The following is a 17263-nucleotide window of genomic DNA, read 5'->3' as shown; positions in this document are numbered from 1 at the left end:
ACGTAAAAAACTAAAAGTCTAAAAAAGCTAAAAGGTTGGACAGCTGTAGTTAACGAGCTTACCCTGAATGCACCACCAAGACGATAGAGGCATACAAAACAGCTGATTCGACATGGGCTTAATATTGACTTTTAAAGACGAGGGGGGGAGAGGTTTGAGTTAAACATGTGACACTTTAATGGTTCAAGTCAAAAGTGAAAGTAAAGACGGAGAAGTTGTGACGTCCCTTCTGGTGTGTGTGTGTGTGTGTGTGTGTGTCCAAACACTGACGTTGGTCCTCACAACAATAGAAGTACAAGCAAACACACACACACAGACACACAGAAGGAGGTGTTTTCCGCTTACAGGGGAAATGAAACCTAAGAGATCATTTTTCTCAAGAGCTGCAACTCCTGCTTCGCTCGCAGAGAAATCCACAGCTGAGGCAACCAAACAGGTGAGCTCTGACTCCTTTACCTGCTCTGACCCTTTCATTTTATTTCTGACATTTAACTTTTAAAGCATGGAGTGAAACATACACTCTGGTAATATGTTGTTTGTAAACGTGTAAGAAATGAGGATCTTACATTTAGAAACGGGTCTACATGTTTTATTTTTAATAATTAGCGATTTTAAATTTAAGTACAAATACTCAGATGAAGGCACATTAATCCGTGTACAAACTAGTTAAACTGAAGTGCATAGCACAACTTTAGTCTTACACTGAAAGACAACGCTCCAATGCCTGCAAGATCCTGCAAAACCTGCTCATACTTCTGTCATTAAGACCAGAGAGACCTCGCCCTGAGTTAGGAATCAGATATTTTCTTCCATATTTTCTTTCTTGTTGTTCCACATTGACACTAAGGCGATAAGGTCTGCAGTCAGATCTCCTGTAAACGTTATCTAAAGAGAGCAGGGCTGCAAACTCACACTCATCTTTTGAAAAAACTTGCCTTATTGTAATATCGTATTTGCGATTGAAGTTCCTTTATTTGTGTTCAGTTTTTCAGCCTTTTAGTTTTCATTGGAAGAGACTTTTTAACTGTGTAACCGCTCATCTCTTATCCAGTTAATGTTTAATGTATGAGTCTGCACTTTCAGTGGGTTATCTGATCTGTGCTGAAAGTCAAAGATACGACTGGAAAAAAAAACTTTTATTAATGGAGTCCACCAAACATCAAATGGCATAATCAGGCTTGACCATGGTCACATGTTAATGAAAAAAGAGGACCATCAATTTAAGTTTTCAAGCGTTTTCCTTTAAAAGCTAGATTTTTCAGCAAACTGGAATCACTTACCAATAAAATGGCTCTTTGATACGACCTGGAAATGGGAGATAAGTCAAATTCAAAATCAGTTTTTCGACTCAAAAATCAGGTGAAAATTGGCCCTACAGTGTATACCTGGCTTAAAGGTCCAATCAGTGAGCTGTGTAGGGAGTGAGATGATAAAGGTATCTTACTATCTGATCATTAAGGAAACATGCTATGTTGAAGTGCTGGCTTCTCTGACAACAATGCAGCAGCCAGTATGTCCTCCTTCTAACTTTACATTCTGCTCCTGAATGCTCTGGATTTGTTTGGACCAGAGAAGGTAGGCGCTTTTAAAGGTCTCATATTATGCTTTTTCTGGTTTTATATGCCCTTTAGTGTGTTTTCCAAGTGTCCTGTGCATGGTTAGGCCGCGGAAATGCGGCTTCTCCTACCTCGTCCTGTTAGCTGTAGCATTAGCCGCATGTAACGCTCGGTTCTAGCCCCCCTCAAAAAAATTCAAAAATCAAATTTTGTCAGTGTGATGTCTTGTCAGTGTGAGATCACTGATCTAAGCCCATTGGCTCGTTGTGGCCCAGCAGCTCATGTTGCACGCCCGTTAACTTCTGTAGCACGCCCACGATATGCCGTAGCCTGCGGTAGCACAGTAGTGCTAAGGTGCTAATGTTTTTGCTCTCCTCGGAGCCAAAGTGGCTGCATTCCCAAATATGGTAAAAGGGGCGGGATATTTCCGAGAACCGTGCTGAGCGACTGACCAATTACGGCAGAGCCGACAGGCCGACCACTCAGAACAGACTTGGCACACGTGGGGACTCTGAACGTGGGCACTTCAGAGCCTTAGAGAGAGAGTCAGAAGAGAGCCGGTGCATGGAGCGGCAGTACATGAAAACAGACACTTTTTTATAACTTTAGCTATTGTGAACAGACTTTAGTAGGTACATAGATTAAATATATGAACCCCAAAAAGGGCAGAATATGACCTCTTTAAGGTTATCCCCCGACACGGCCGTTTTGGACGCCCCTCGGTTTTCCAGATATGAGAGCAGTTATCAGGTCAACAGGTGTTGCAGCGATGGAAGCGGTCAAGAGAAGTGGTTCAGATAGAAGTGATTGTACCCGACCTAAAAAGCCTCTGCATGTTTCTAATAAGCTCCACGAGCAGAAACGTGCTCAAACTAGGATCAATATTGGAGATGCTTTTGAAAAATGGAGAGAGGTTAGAACACAGAAAGGTTTACAGACCCATGCAGAGCTGGATAAACACTGAAGCTTCAGAGTCCACCACATGGCGACCTGTGAGAGCATCCACTCTAAAGAGGGGGGGGGGGAGACAGCTCTCTATGATGTTTAGAATTTGGACTGCAGTCGATTTTAAGCCTCACTGTTATCTCGATTTTCCTTTCATTTATTTGATCCTTAAACTTGCTCCTGCCCCATTTTCTCTTCCAGATATGGCCTCTTCCAATCTTCTAAAATGGTCCTCTGTGTCCGATGATCATTTTTCATGTTCTATCTGCCTGGAAGTTTTCAATGAACCCGTCTCGACTCCCTGCGGACACAACTACTGCAAGGTCTGCATCACGGGCTACTGGGCCACCAGGGACTCGAGCCAGTGTCCACTGTGCAAGGCGGAGTTCGGACAAACCCCGGTTCTGCAAGTGAACACAGAGTTCAGAGACATGTTGGAGCTTTTCAAGGAGACACGATTTGAAACTGATGTGAAAAGTTCCCTTCCAGGTGCTGTGGATGTGTTCTGCGATCTCTGCCATGGGACGAAGCGTAAAGCCCTGAAATCCTGCCTGGTTTGTCTGGCGTCCTACTGCGACGGTCACCTGAAGCCACATCACTCTGTGCAGGCGTTAAAGTGGCACAAACTGATCGACCCTGTGAAGCGCCTCGAAGACAGGATGTGCAAGAAACACAACAAGGTGATGGAGTTTTTCTGCAAGAAGGACCAGAGCTGTGTTTGCATCCTGTGCCTGAAGGACCACCACGAGATGCATGAAGCCGTCTCTTTGGAGGAGGAGCTTAAGGAGAGGAAACATAAGGTGAAGAAAGTCAACAGAGAGGTCAAGCAGAGCCTGAGCAACAAGCACAACACGATCCTGATGATTCAGAAGTCAACGAAGCAAGGTAGAGAGGAATTGGAGAGAACAAAAGCGGAAATTGTCAAGGCCTTCGATGCGCTGGTGGCGTTGATAATGACCAAAATGGTGACGCTCGTCGAGCTGTTGGAGGGGAAGCAGAAAGCGGAAGAACAGCAGGCTGAGAATCTCATCAGACAACTGCAGCTGGAGATCATCAAGGACTATCGGACGAGTAACACGCTGGAAGAGCTCTCAAAGACCCAGGATGACCTCAGACTCCTCCAGGGCCTCCCACCTGAGTCCCCGCCTTCCAGCACAAAACATCCCTTTGCAGGGAGAGCGCATCGTCTTCTGGAAGTGGAGACGGTAAAAAGTGCAATGACCAAAACAGTGGAGACGCTCAACGAACAGATGGAGATCATCACGAGAGAAGTCGACCTGGCCGAAGAGAGACAAAATGAGAATTTGTTTGGTGACGAGCTCGGCAACATCCAGATGCAACATGCAATAAATCTGACTCTGGATCCAAACACTGCGCACCCCTCTCTGATCGTCTCAGAGGACAGGAAACAAGTGAGGGACGGAGGCACGAAGAGGAGCGTCCCTGACAGCCCCGCAAGGTTTGACACTCTGCATTATGTCCTCGGAGAAGAAGGCTTTTCCTCTGGCAAGTTCTACTACGAAGTTCACCTCAACAGACAAACAAGATGGGAAGTCGGAGTGGCGAGAGAGTCCATCACTAGGAAGGGTGTCGATTTGTCCCTCAGTCCTGAAAACGGATGCTGGACGCTGGGTTGTTACTGGGGACGCTGCCAGGCTAACACAAACCCACCTGTGATCCTGACCCTGTCTAAGGTGCCCGAGAAGGTCGGAGTGTTTGTGGACTATGAAGGAGGGATCGTCTCTTTTTACGACATAGAGGCTCGAGCTCTGATCTACTCTTTTACAGGATGTGTCTTCACGGCAAGTGTGCCTTTCCTGAGAAACGTTTTCTCTCTCCCTCTCAGAGTTTACGGCGGCTCCCCAACAAACACGACAATCTACCCTTTATTCCGACCCAGTGCTGAGCAGGGGGGTGACTCTGCTCCTCTTCAGATCACTCCTGTCGGCTGCACCTAAACTAAGAGGTAAACCTGGTTTGCAAAGACAAGTTTTAGCAGTTTGTGGTCCTCGTGTTAACGCCCTGACACACCAAGGAGATCGTCAGCCATCGGTCCTAGTTGGACCGTCGGTGAGCGGTCGTCGTACCTACCTGTGTGGAATCTCTCTGATTGGCTGTTCTGTTGTTTCATTTCTCTCCAGTTCTCCTCTCAGGTTCAGTAAAGCCTCTTGAGCATGTCTCTGTAGTATCCATGCTTTCACCCATTAGTGAGGTTTCTCCTTATTTGTCTCCTCCTCCTCTTCTTTTCTTTTTCCACTAAAAGACCAAGAACTGACAACGCCAGCGCCATTTCCTACTTTTTATCAGACATTATTCTCCATTAGTAGACGACCTATAATACGAGTGATGAGCGACAGCGGGGTGAAAATGGTCTTCTCGTATCATAACAACGGACTACCGCCCCCTGCTGACATGGAGAGTTATTTCCTCTCACTCACGAGCAGAACGTACGTGGTGGTTGGCCGTCGGCTGGAGTCTTTGAGGTGTGTTCAAGTGCAACTTTTTGGCCAAGACAAGAGGCGAGGCCACAGGAGGCACTTTCGTCCCTGCTCGTTTTTTGCCGTCTCCTTGGTGTGTCAGGGTCTTTATTTACGATAAGTAATGGTGGACTCAACTCCTCAAATACAGCAGACCTATCAAAATATGAGGATCAATGTATGCCTCTGGAGTCCGTTTAGCATTTTGCATGGCTCCCTGGCAATAATAAAGATGCAAAACTGGTCAGACTTTCCGAAGATAGATATTAAATATTAAAAATTATATTATTAAAGTAGCAATAATGATAAAAAGCAGCAGAGACATTTTTAAAATGTACCTCTTTTCAGTCCCATTTTTATTCATAATGTAGAATATTTTGTATTTAGAGTAACATGAGGGCATAGGGTAGGCAATATGGGCGGTCACCTATGGGCGCCACGCTCTCCAGGGGGAGCCGGCGAGAGCCCTGAATGCTTTGATGGAAACCAACTACCTTCTACCGTCTGTTAACGTCCTCTCTCTTCTCCTTAAGTTCCGCTTTATTCAGGCTCTTAGTCTCTGTTTTTTTTTCTGTTTCTCTCTCTCTCTCTTGCTCGCTTCACCAGTCACTCACACAACTTTGCCTTGCCTTCACCACAACTCTGGGATTTTGAAAATTAAAAAAAAAAAACAGAGAACCGAAAGAGACCAAGAACTTTGAGTTTTCTGTTTACACAAGTCTTTACACAACTCTGGTCACCCAGAGTCGACCCCAGAAATCCAAAACACATTCAACTTCTTCCTCAAAGTATTGTTGTCGATCATGAAATGTTTTTTTTTTTCTGCAGTGTTGTGAGTAAACATTCATGTTAGAGCACGTTTAGGCTGGGAGGACCTTTCAGCGCAATGGATGACCGACAGAGACTCTGCAATCATCGGCTACGGCCCACAGCAGCCTGTGATATATCTGAATGTACATTATATTTTTTATTGATCAATGCATCAAAATTTCAGGTGACCCCATGTGGTTGGGAAAGCCTGCCATATGTTATACCCACTTCTAAATAATAACTGACTACTCGTGTAGGAGCAGCAGATTAACTAAATAATATGTTGTGTCTGGGCAGGTGTTCCAACAAGAAGGGGAAACTGTTTTTTGAAAGCTAAGCAGTTGCTGCAAGAGTTACAAGGGGGTGTTTTTTTGGTGGAAATGTGGACATGTGAAAGTCAATAAATGTAAAATAAATGAATGGCATGTTCAACAATGCAATATGACTCTGACTTTCATTCATCCAACAAGCTAACGTTTAGCGCCTCAATGAGTAAATCCAGGTGCAGCGCCTCTGTGGCTTTAAACACTGCACTGGCTCCCTGTGGCTATACTGTAGGATTAACTTTAAAATTCTCACCCTCACCCTCAGAGCCATTCACGGTCAGGCCCCGTATTCACCCACCTGTTCCCTCAGGTCAAACACCCTGAACCCACTGTCTGTCCCACACACACATTTTAAGAGAGGTGGTGATGGCCATAGCACCAATACGTTGGAATTCCCTAACCCATCTCGCTACGTCTTTCTGACTCTGTCTTTTAAGAAGCAGTTGAAAGTGTTTATGTTTAGACAGGGTAATCAGGTCCACCCAGTCTGCCTACTCATCTATGTTTTATTATGCCAATTATTGTTCCTGCTTACAGCAGGATCTTATAATGTTGTCCATGACGCACTCATTTGTTCATGTTTTTATTGTGGAAGTTGAGTGTTGATGTGCAAATACAAATGTCACTGTTTATATCAGAGGACTTTTATCCTCTGCTGGACCAGCCCCTTCAAAAGAAATACATTTTCCCAGCTGTCATTGAGCGAGAGGCCGTGTTACACCCTGGACTGTTCACCAGCCAATCACAGAGCTGACATATAGAGACAGACAACCAGCCACACTCACATTCACACCTACGGGTTATTTAGAGTCAGCAGTTAACCTAACGAGCATGTCTCTGGACTGTGGGAGGAAGACGGAGAACCAGGAGAGAACCCACACATGAACGAGGAGAACATGCAGACTCCACACAGAGAGACTCCTGAAGGACGGGGATTCAAACCAGGAACCTCCACGCTAACCACTGTACCACAAACACACACACACACACACACACACACACACACACACACACACACACACACACACACAGTAATGTGAAGAGAGTTGCTAAACTATTGAGACGGAGAACAGGTTTTGGTGCGTTTACTGACATCTGTAAACTTTAAATCATGGTATGTAAAAGCTAATGTGGTAGGCTAACTAGTATTCAGGCCACTCATTAAGAAAATATTACAACAACAAAAAGTAATAAATATGAATCCTGAAACATGTTTTTTTTCCCCGTTGTTAACGTGAATGAGATACGTAAAAAACTAAAAGTCTAAAAAAGCTAAAAGGTTGGACAGCTGTAGTTAACGAGCTTACCCTGAATGCACCACCAAGACGATAGAGGCATACAAAACAGCTGATTCGACATGGGCTTAATATTGACTTTTAAAGACGAGGGGGGGAGAGGTTTGAGTTAAACATGTGTGTCATCGCAGTGTTTGTCCTGTTGGCGACAGGACTGACGGTAACCGCCGGTAAGTTCCAGTTTTCTGACACTTTCATGGTTCAAGTCAAAAGTGAATGTAAAGACGGAGAAGTTGTGACGTCCCTTCTGGTGTGTGTGTGTGTGTGTGTGTGTGTGCGTGCGTGTGTGTGTGTGTGTGTGTGTGTGTGTGTGTGTGTGTGTGTGCGTGTGTGTGCGTGTGTGTGTCTTCTGTGGATGTAACTGACGCATTAATTAGAAAAATCTGTTTGAAATCTGTAAAACTAGACACGTTAATAATAATGCAGGGTAGAAATGTGGACTCTATACTTAAGGTATTTTTCTGTCAATAAGGTCAAAGAAGTTTCTTTTCAAATTATTCAACGTGTCATCCAATCAGGAGCCTCCACACATCTGTGTGTGGTTTAGTCTAGAGCCCGACCGATATGGGATTTTTAGGGCTGATCCCAATATCTGTCAGGCTTTTGTTTGGTCTTAATGTGATTATTTCTCCTGTTACTGTCCATCATTTAATGGGGACATATTCTGATAAATCCTCTTCTTCAGTGTTTCTGAACATTTATCTGTGTAACCTGAGAGTCTACTGACCCACAACATGTGAAATAATCTCATCCAGTCCTTTGTTTGTGGTCTGCAGAAGTCTTACAACACAGAGAAAAATGCTCTGTTTCAAATGTGCTCTCCTTGTGATGTCACAGTGGGATTCTGGTAACCCCCCCCCCCGGTATCTCCACCCATGGACTCCACCCCCAGACTAGAACAAAACTTTAACACAGGTCCACCATTTTTATTCTCCCTACAGAGGAGTGATGTCTTCGGGGAAACCTCAGGGGGGGGGGGGCAGGTTGTTTGCATACCTCGTACTGCATACTGAATTTTGGCCGAATCAGTACGTCCTACTAGAACAGGAGGCGGTCACAAAAACAGCCACTGTCTTTGAGTTTTGCTCAGAGAGACAAAGAGAGAGAGAGGCTATTCACATGTTCTCTAAGAATAACTGTCTGTCTTTCTACCTGTGTGCATCTCAGAGACGCATTCCCTCATGTACACCTATACTGCCTTCTCCAAATCTGTCGGGCTCCCGGGCTTCTACACCTTCACGGCCATGGGTCTGCTCGATGACATTATCATAGACTACTACGACAGTAAGAGTCAGAAGAAGGTTCCCAAACAAGACTGCATGAACAAGTCACTGCCTCAACCTTACTGGGTCGAGGGCACAGAGGCCCGCCAGGCCAAGCAGAAGTGGTTCAAAAGAAACATCAAGATTCTGATGGCTCGGATGAAGCAGAACAGCTCAGGTAAGAGTCGAGAAGCATGAGTGGTCAAGGACTACGTTTTGATGCAGCAATCGTTATTCAAAGACATCGTTCCTCTTGGAACGGCAACCGACTTTTTGGTGCGTCAGGTGTAGACACGGAGAGACTTCAGGTCAAAACTGTCTTTTCCATCGTTTACAGACCGACTGTTCTGCCATGGTCAATCATTTTAAACTCACAGCTCATTATTGCTTTACAGGATTTTGTCAAATTTGTGTGAATAAATCTGAAAATCAAATCAACAACAGTCCTTTAAAATATGTAATAAACGCTCTTGTCTACATAATAAGTGTGATAAATAGAGGTCGACAGATATTTGTGTTTCAGGGTCGACACCGTTACCAAGTATTGGAAGTACATGTAACCGATATTTGGAACCTTGTAAAGTAAAAATGAAAATCTTTAAGTCAAAATTTAAAACTTTGATTATTACAGAATAAGACTTTGTTTAAATGCTCAACCGGAGACTCTCCTTCTGCTGCAGGCTGCTCTCGTCTCTGTGCATGTCAGAGGCGCCCAGGATTGAGTGTTGAATAGCATTAGAGCTCGACTGATATGGATTTTTTTGGGCCGATATTGATATTGAGTGAAAAAATCTGATACCAATATCTTTCTTTCTTTCTTTTACTTTTATTGCGTTGATCCCTTAAATGCAGTTATCAAAAGATATTTAAGGAAGACAAGATGGTCACTGAGCATGTACATGCTTCTCCGCCTGAAACTCTGGAGAGTGATGATGCTCGTTGTAATCCATACAGCGCCCTCTGCTGGTGAAAGAGAACTGCTAGTGAAATACAATGATACTCAGATTAAATGCAATTTGACTGGTGAATAAATCTAGAAACATCGGCGCATATCGATGGTCACTGGATGCTCATTTTGGCCGATTAATCTGTCGGGCTTTAGCCTTTACTTGTGTGACGTCTAGCCAATCAGATAGTGTTGTGGGCAGGACAATAGGTGAGACAGAGTGGTGGGTAAACTCTGAGGGAAAGACACCTGCAGCAGAGCCAAAGTAGAGCACTTTATAAACTATTGATTTGATCAGTGATCTGTAAGATAAAACACTGATAAATACTGATTATTGCCCCCCAATAAAGGTCAAACAAGGCAGCTTTTCATCTTATCTGTCAATGAATTCACCTACTTCTGTGTTGTTTCCATTCATTCCAGACATCCATGTGCTGCAGTGGAGGCACGGCTGTGAGGCTGAAAAGCAGCCGGCAAACAGCAGCCTGAATTTCACACGTGGCATTGACATGTACAGCTACGATGGAAAGGACTTCATTTCCTTCGACGCCACCAACAAAGTCTGGGTCGCATCAAGTGTGGTGGCAGAACAGACCAAGAGGAAGTGGGATAACGAGGAGCTGATACATCACACCATCAGCTACCTGCAGAATAATTGCATCGAATGGCTCAGTGCGTTCGTGGAATGCAGGAAAAAGCAGCTTGTTCAAGCCGGTATGTATGACGGAAAAACCTCTTTTTTTTTAAAATCCATTTTTCTTGTTTGATTAACAGACTCAGGGTACGGTCGTTCATGCTAACCTTTAGCCAGAGAAAATGCAACTGAAATCTAGGTAACACTTTATATTAAGGTGCTTGTAATAAGCATTTATAACAGGTAATAAGTCACTTATAAGACCTTATTAGATTCTTATTAACACAAATAAGACTATATAAGTGTTAATATAGGCATTATTCATCTTTATCTTTATAATCTTTATAAGTAGTGTCCCCACTTTAGATCCAGTACCTGCAGAGAAGCTTTATTAACTCTTAATAAGTGCATAATAAAGTATTTATTAATCTTTATAAGGCATTAATATGAACCTAATAAAGTCTTATCGATGTCAATAAACATCTTATGAATGTTGATAAGTGGTCTATAAGATGTTTCTTTGTTAATTAATATCTTACAAGCCAATTATAAATAATGTATTGTTTAATTAACGCTCATGAAGTCTTATTAATGTTAATAAACATCTTATTAATGTTTATGACGATATATAAAGTGTTAGTACGTTTCTAATAAGAGCCTATAAGTGTCTTATAATACATAATAAAAGTGTTAATAATGCCTATATTAACACTTATATAGTCTTATTTATGTTAATAAGAAACTAATAAGGTCTTATAAGTGATTTATTAACTGTTATTAATGCTTATAACAAGCACCTTAATATAAAGTGTTACTAAAATCTGTTCCCCAAGTGTCCACTAGAGGCTGGCTGCACAAGCACAGGAAGTCACATACACACCCATTCTAAAAAAGCAGAAATTAACAAGTTCACAGCCTGGTTAAAAAAACGATACTGGTGTGATTAGTTATTGTCCTGATGAGCACCCACTGTACGGGGGTGAATTTTATTATGGTTTGTCAGGAGGTTTAAAACCCGCCTCAGCTCCAGCTCTCAGCCTGTCGTTAGGTTGACTGAAAGTTAGACTGAGACAGCATTTCCAGCATGGAGACCGCCATCGATGGGACTCCAGCGCCCCCTGCAGGAACAGACTGGGGACGCCACTCAGGCCTCGTCCTTTAATAATTACAGTCTGTGTTCCACGTCTGACCACACAGAGCAACCCGAACAAGCAGGGGACACAAGCTTTCACACTACAGACATCGATATCCCAGCATCAGGACGATTAAAATACAAGTTCAGAAATAAATAAACAAGAAAGGGTTCATTTGTGAGTACCCCCAGTCACATCACTTAAAGGGATACTTCACCCATTAGCATTAATCTTTGTATCATTAGAAACCTGGTAGTATTTTTGAATGGTCGTGCATCCCGCCCTCATTTTCCCCTGAGATGGGAAATCTTTGTATTTCTGAGTCTGTAAAGGAGCTTCCAGTGGCGCAAAATGATGATTTTTGCGTCACCGGAAGCTGTTGTGGTTAGCGGGGTGAAACTACAACTCTAGTTCCTCATATTTTCGACCACTGAAGCTACAGACCAATCACAGATCAGTGGGTAACCATATATCTTCCGCCATATTGCTTGGAAGCTACGCTAACAGTCTCTATGGAGAAAGCTGATCATGGCGAAAAATATAAATATAGCGGCGAGACGGCTGCTGACGACAGGCCGGTCTTGTGTTTTGGCTGTCGCCACCGTGACACAAGACCGGCCTGTCGGCAGCAGCCATCTCGCCGCTATATTGCTGTATTGCCGCCGCCTGGTAGTGTCGGTGCTCTCACTGTTTGTCTATGGACACAGACATAGAGTCTGTTTTCTGACAGGAATTTCCCAAGATCAATTCTGGAAGAAATCTCTGAATCAGTTGAGGAAATGGTCTTATGTGTTGAAGTAAACATGTCTGTAAATGTTTTTATTTCTATATTTCTCCTGCTATATTGTATATTTTGGAGAAACTTCAACGATCAAATTTCCCTCTGGGATTAATAAAGTATTTCTGATTCTGATTCTGAACTAGAGGACCTTAGTGGGAGTGGCCTGCGGTGCTGTGCATTCTGGGATTTGGTGTCATTCATCCACATGATAAAACATCATCGTTTTATTGTTTCCTGTAAATGATATCACTTTATCGCTTCTCCTTGCAGCGCCGCCAAAAGTTCTCATGTTTGCAAAGAACTCCAAAGTCAAGCAGAACGTCGTTTTGACCTGCCTGGCGACAGGTTTCTTACCCAAATATATCGAGCTGAAGATCAAGAAGGAGGGTCGTGTTCTAAACGGAGCCGACAGAGTGGTTTCTACAGGCCCCCTTCCCAACGGCGATGACACCTTCCAGAGGAGGGATGACATCGAGATCTTCAGGGATGACTCAGCGACGTACACCTGTGAGGTGTCTCACTCAGAATCAAACTTACATATTAATAGCACCTGGGGTAAGTTTGATTGTTTTTTTGCGACATTAATCTCTATTGGAACTGCGTTATAAACTGAACCTCATCAATAGAAATGCTTTTGAAAGTGAGCTGAGAGTGTTTTCTGTGTTTTTAGATAAACCTGAAGAGTCTGGAAATCTACAAGTGATTGGCTGGGTATCCGGGGGTCTGCTCATGTTGGCCGTGCTCGTGCTGCTCGTCTTCTTGTGTAAAAGAAGAAATTGCGTTTTCATTAACATTGTCTTCTCTAGACAACAAGATTCCAGTGAAGATGTTTTGTAATATAAACAGAACATTTAAATCTATTTTTGGACACAGCTTTTCTAGAAGTACAGCGTGCTCTGCTGTGTGTTTGTACGAGCTGTAACGTTATGACTCACTCCTCTCAGCTGTAAGCCAGAAGGACGTCTGTATGAAGTCACTCCCATCAACCCCCCTGTCCTCCCCAGACGTGCTGCTTGTAAAACAGGCACCTGCTTGGGGGGCCCCAGGCCAAACTTTAAACCACAGCAGTGGCTCAAAATGTGCACGGTTTGCAATGACAATAGGAAACCTCCCTGTTGGAGCCATGGATGGATATAATTGTCTTTGTGGTATTTCTTTAAGGTTAAGGTAGTCTGTTATATATTAGTATTTTGGGTTATTAATTATATTATTATATCATTTATTAGGATTATATTGAGTAGGGGGATGTCGGGTCACATGGGTATGGGTGGAGATGTGTTGATTTTTTGTTCTCAGTGGAAGAGAGGGGGTGAGCTAGGTTGCTGTATTTTTTGTTGACCGCTATTGTTTCTAGTTCACTGTGATTATGAGTTAATGCACGTTATTATAAGTTAAGTTGATTATCTTTTTTACGTTAATAAAAAAGTCAAACTTATTTTTACGGATCACAGTATTCTTTTGAAAGCGCGTCGGACAAATGCATTAAGCCCAACCTGAGCCTCTCAGCGGCTTCATCATCAGGAAAGCCGCTATACTCCCTAAGGGGGCCCCCATCACACATAGTTTTTAAGCTTCTTTATACTTCTATTTTATTTAGATAAGAATGTAATCTTTGATGGCTGGCTGGAGGGGCCCCCTGTGAATTTTAACCTTCGACCCCGACAGACTCCAGAATCACCACTGGTCCTCCCTTAAAACACAGAGTGTATCTCAGTGGCCTTGGTGTCAGCCAGAAGATATTTAAACTCATCTTCCTGATCCAACCTTCACAACAGGGTCCTAAGTCTCTGACTAGACTCTTCTCCTCTGTCGCCCCCCGGTGGTGGAACGATGTACCAAACTCCATTTGATCTGCAGAGTCCCTCTGCACCTTTAAGAAAAAGCTGAAGACCCAGCTCTTTATGAACACCTACGACCTTCATGATGATGATATTTAGGATGGTTTCTATACTGATTAGAATGTTAAAAAACAGCTGTGGATGTTGTGCTCTGCCTCTGGTCACTTCCTGTCAGCAGCTGTGCGTCTGATCAGATGTAATATTTAAAAAGTTATTTATCCAAAGTGGGATAAACATCCTTCATCTTACAACATGACTGATGAGATGTAAACCATAACATGAGCTCATCTTCATGTGTAAGTGTAGCTGCTATGTTTGTCTGTGTTACTGCTATGTACATAGAGAGCCTTAAAGCCACTGTTCTGTGCACTACTGCCCCCTTGTGGTCACACAGTGTCACTACAACTATTTACATTCAGAAACTGCCTTATGAAATGCTTACAGAAATTCTCAGTATGCTTTTTTTTTTCATGACAGCCTTTTTAAAAAACAAAATGTTTACTCTGCTCTCTTTGACATGGTAGTGACACTCTTGACTGCCCCCTGGTGGCTGCTGTTGGTCACTGCACCTGTTCAAAATGAACAGAGGTTGAAAGTGCTGCACTGTGAAACATGAAGGTGATAAGAAGAGACATTCAAAATAAGAGGAAACCACAGACCTCCATCGTCCCTGTAGGTGGTTAAAACATTTAATGTTGTGCCACAGTATTTCCAAAGCATGTACAATTGTTTTAATAATAATAATAACTTTATTTCTACAGCACCTTTTAAAAACACAGGTTTACAAAGTGCTTTGACAAACAGCAAAAACAAGAACAAACTAAACCAAACACAGAAGAACATCAACAACAACAAGAACATAACAAATACTAAATACTAAAAATAATTAAATACAATTCAACAGAAAAGAACCCAAAGTGCACGATACCCAACAGACATATAGAACCAGACCATCACAAGAACCATCACAAGAACCATCATAAGAACCATCACAAGAACATCATAAGAACCATCATAAGAACCATCACAAGAACATCATAAGAACCATCACAAGAACCATCACAAGAACCATCACAAGAACCATCACAAGAACATCATAAGAACCATCACAAGAACCATCACAAGAACCATCACAAGAACCATGATAAGAACCATCACAAGAACCATCACAAGAACATCACAAGAACCATGATAAGAACCATCACAAGAACCATGATAAGAACCATCACAAGAACCATCACAAGAACCATCACAAGAACCATGATAAGAACCATCACAAGAACCATCACAAGAACCATCACAAGAACCATCACAAGAACCATCACAAGAACATCACAAGAACCATCACAAGAACCATGATAAGAACCATCACAAGAACCATGATAAGAACCATCACAAGAACATCACAAGAACCATCACACACACACACATATATATATATATATATATATATATATATATATATATATATACACACACACACACACACACACACACACACACACACACACACACACACACACACATTTATTTATTTATTGTGTTTTTTACTCATATTGTGTGTTTGGACAACCTGCTGCTGTAACGCCACAATTTCTCAGTTTGGGATCAATAAAGTCATTCTATTCTATTCTAAAAGATAAAGATAAAGTTTATTGATCCCCATGGGGAACATTTTGTATTACCACAGTTCAAGAAAACAGGAAAAAGGACAAAATTATTAAAAATAAAAATAAAAATCAAACATATGTACATCAGTTAAATAACGGCAGAGAAAAAATACAATAATAGAAAAATACCAGGTTTGTGCATTTCCACTTAAAACACACACAGTGTGTAGCATTACTGATGTGAGTGGTGATGCTGTTAAACAGTCTGATTAAACAGTCTGATTAAACAGTCTGATGAAACAGTCTGATTAAACAGTCTGATTAAACAGTCTGATTAAACAGTCTGATTAAACAGTCTGACGGCAGATTCTATTCTATTCTATTATTTTTTGGGACTTCGGGGCCTCCGTAGAACACTTTTTGTTTTGACTTCTTAATCTGTGAATGTGATATAATTGCCCATAGTTTGGGCAACTTGCCATCAACCATCATGGCAGCTCTGCTACGCAATCGAAGGTCAGACTCACTCTCGCTTCTGATTGGATCGGACACTGTAAGTCCCGCCCTCCTCATTCTCCACGTGGCCTCTAGCTGCCGTGATCGCGCCTGCCGCCTGCCAATCAAACAGTTCTCAGCCAATCAGCTGCTTTTGTCCTTTTGACTCGCTCTCCCGTCTAACAGCTCACCGGCAGCTTGTGCTTTTACCCCATCCAACATGTCGGCTACGTCCGTGTTCCCCATGTGTGTCCGGGCGAGCCGGGGCCTCCTGCGGCTCCGGAGCGGGGCGGCGGGCGTCTCCTCCCCGGCTGTGGTGCACACAGTCCGGACATTCTCCGCGGAGAAGCCGCCGGCAGGCAGCGTGACGGGCGGGCTGGCTCAGGCTATCCTCCAGGAGAAGCTCCAGCAGCAGCAGAGCCAGGTGAGGAAGCTAAGCTCGCTCGATTTGTTCACCTGCGCAGCGCTGACTGCGTAACTCCCGCCTTTTGACGTGAAACCCCGCCCACACGAAGTGTCCGTTTAACTGAAACCGAAGCTACCCCTCTTACATGGAATATTGACCACACACTAAGTAATAACGACTTTTATTCGCGTGTCATTCTTATGAAACGTGTCCGCGTTATGACTGTTTTCTGTCCGCTGCGGGCTGCCGTAGTTCATCTGAATACTGAATGAATGAACCTGAGATCAACGTAGCTAACAGGTTAGCAGGCTAATGTTAGCATGCTAATGTTAGCATGCGTTTTCACAGGTACTGAGAGGCTGCCTGTCTCACCTTGTGACGTCATAAACCAAATGTGACTTTAACAGTCTTGTTCTGAGCTTAATCGATTTACTCTTCAACACATTAAAGGGGTTCATTTGTTTATTTTGATTTACTAAAGGGAGCTCTGACAGGTAGCCTGAAGTTAGCATTAGCTCTGTTTGGTTCTGCCCCCCCCTCTATGGCTCACTGTAGCTTGTACCCCCCCTCCTCTCTGTGCCCCCCCCCCCCCCCCCCCCCCTCTCTGTGCCCCCCCCCCCCCCCCCACTGATGTAACTGTGATAACCCCTCATTTAATGTAGGAGCTGAGAGATAAACACAGTTAACATTCAAGGTTTGTTTGGTTTGAAGGTCAGCACAGAGACCCCGCCCCGCCCCCCCCACACACA

At 43.2% G+C, this 17263-nt stretch overlaps 3 protein-coding genes and 1 long non-coding RNA gene across 4 annotated transcripts in view; all 4 read left to right on the top strand.

Moving 5' to 3' along the window:
- LOC136180505 (uncharacterized) overlaps positions 1 to 17263 on the top strand; it is a 259135-nt gene that overhangs the window by 122480 nt on the left and 119392 nt on the right. The window lies entirely within an intron of this gene.
- LOC110001172 (E3 ubiquitin-protein ligase TRIM39) lies at positions 266 to 6228 on the top strand. The gene is made up of 2 exons (XM_020656622.3): positions 266 to 436; positions 2703 to 6228. The coding sequence occupies exon 2, from the start codon at positions 2705 to 2707 to the stop codon at positions 4457 to 4459; it is 1755 nt and encodes a 584-aa protein (XP_020512278.2). The 5' UTR covers positions 266 to 436; positions 2703 to 2704; the 3' UTR covers positions 4460 to 6228.
- LOC110001174 (H-2 class I histocompatibility antigen, Q10 alpha chain) lies at positions 7148 to 13600 on the top strand. Its single transcript, XM_020656624.3, has 5 exons — positions 7148 to 7579; positions 8577 to 8849; positions 10041 to 10331; positions 12436 to 12720; positions 12836 to 13600. Exons 1-5 carry the CDS (start codon positions 7525 to 7527, stop codon positions 13000 to 13002), a joined length of 1071 nt encoding a protein of 356 aa, XP_020512280.2. The 5' UTR covers positions 7148 to 7524; the 3' UTR covers positions 13003 to 13600.
- The window catches only part of timm50 (translocase of inner mitochondrial membrane 50 homolog (S. cerevisiae)), a 37258-nt gene continuing 36171 nt past the window's right edge, over positions 16177 to 17263 (top strand). Inside the window, 1 exon segment of the mRNA XM_065960266.1 lies at positions 16177 to 16532. Coding sequence (XP_065816338.1) covers positions 16329 to 16532 — 204 coding nt within the window. The 5' untranslated portion in view covers positions 16177 to 16328.

Source organism: Labrus bergylta, chromosome 11, assembly GCF_963930695.1.
Source record: "Labrus bergylta chromosome 11, fLabBer1.1, whole genome shotgun sequence".
Taxonomy (NCBI): domain Eukaryota; kingdom Metazoa; phylum Chordata; class Actinopteri; order Labriformes; family Labridae; genus Labrus; species Labrus bergylta.
Note: the sequence above shows the minus strand (reverse complement) of the source record. Positions and strands in the feature narration are given on the sequence as shown.

What these genes read in the sequence shown, in the direction of transcription:
- LOC110001172 (XM_020656622.3), top strand. Translation starts at nt 2,705, where the DNA reads ATGGCCTCTTCCAATCTTCTAAAATGGTCCTCTGTGTCCGATGATCAT.
- LOC110001174 (XM_020656624.3), top strand. Translation starts at nt 7,525, where the DNA reads ATGTGTGTCATCGCAGTGTTTGTCCTGTTGGCGACAGGACTGACGGTA. An exon ending in AGGACTGACGGTAACCGCCG is followed by an intron (nt 7,580 to 8,576) that starts GTAAGTTCCAGT and finishes TGTGCATCTCAG; the next exon opens with AGACGCATTCCCTCATGTAC. An exon ending in AAAGCAGCTTGTTCAAGCCG is followed by an intron (nt 10,332 to 12,435) that starts GTATGTATGACG and finishes TTCTCCTTGCAG; the next exon opens with CGCCGCCAAAAGTTCTCATG.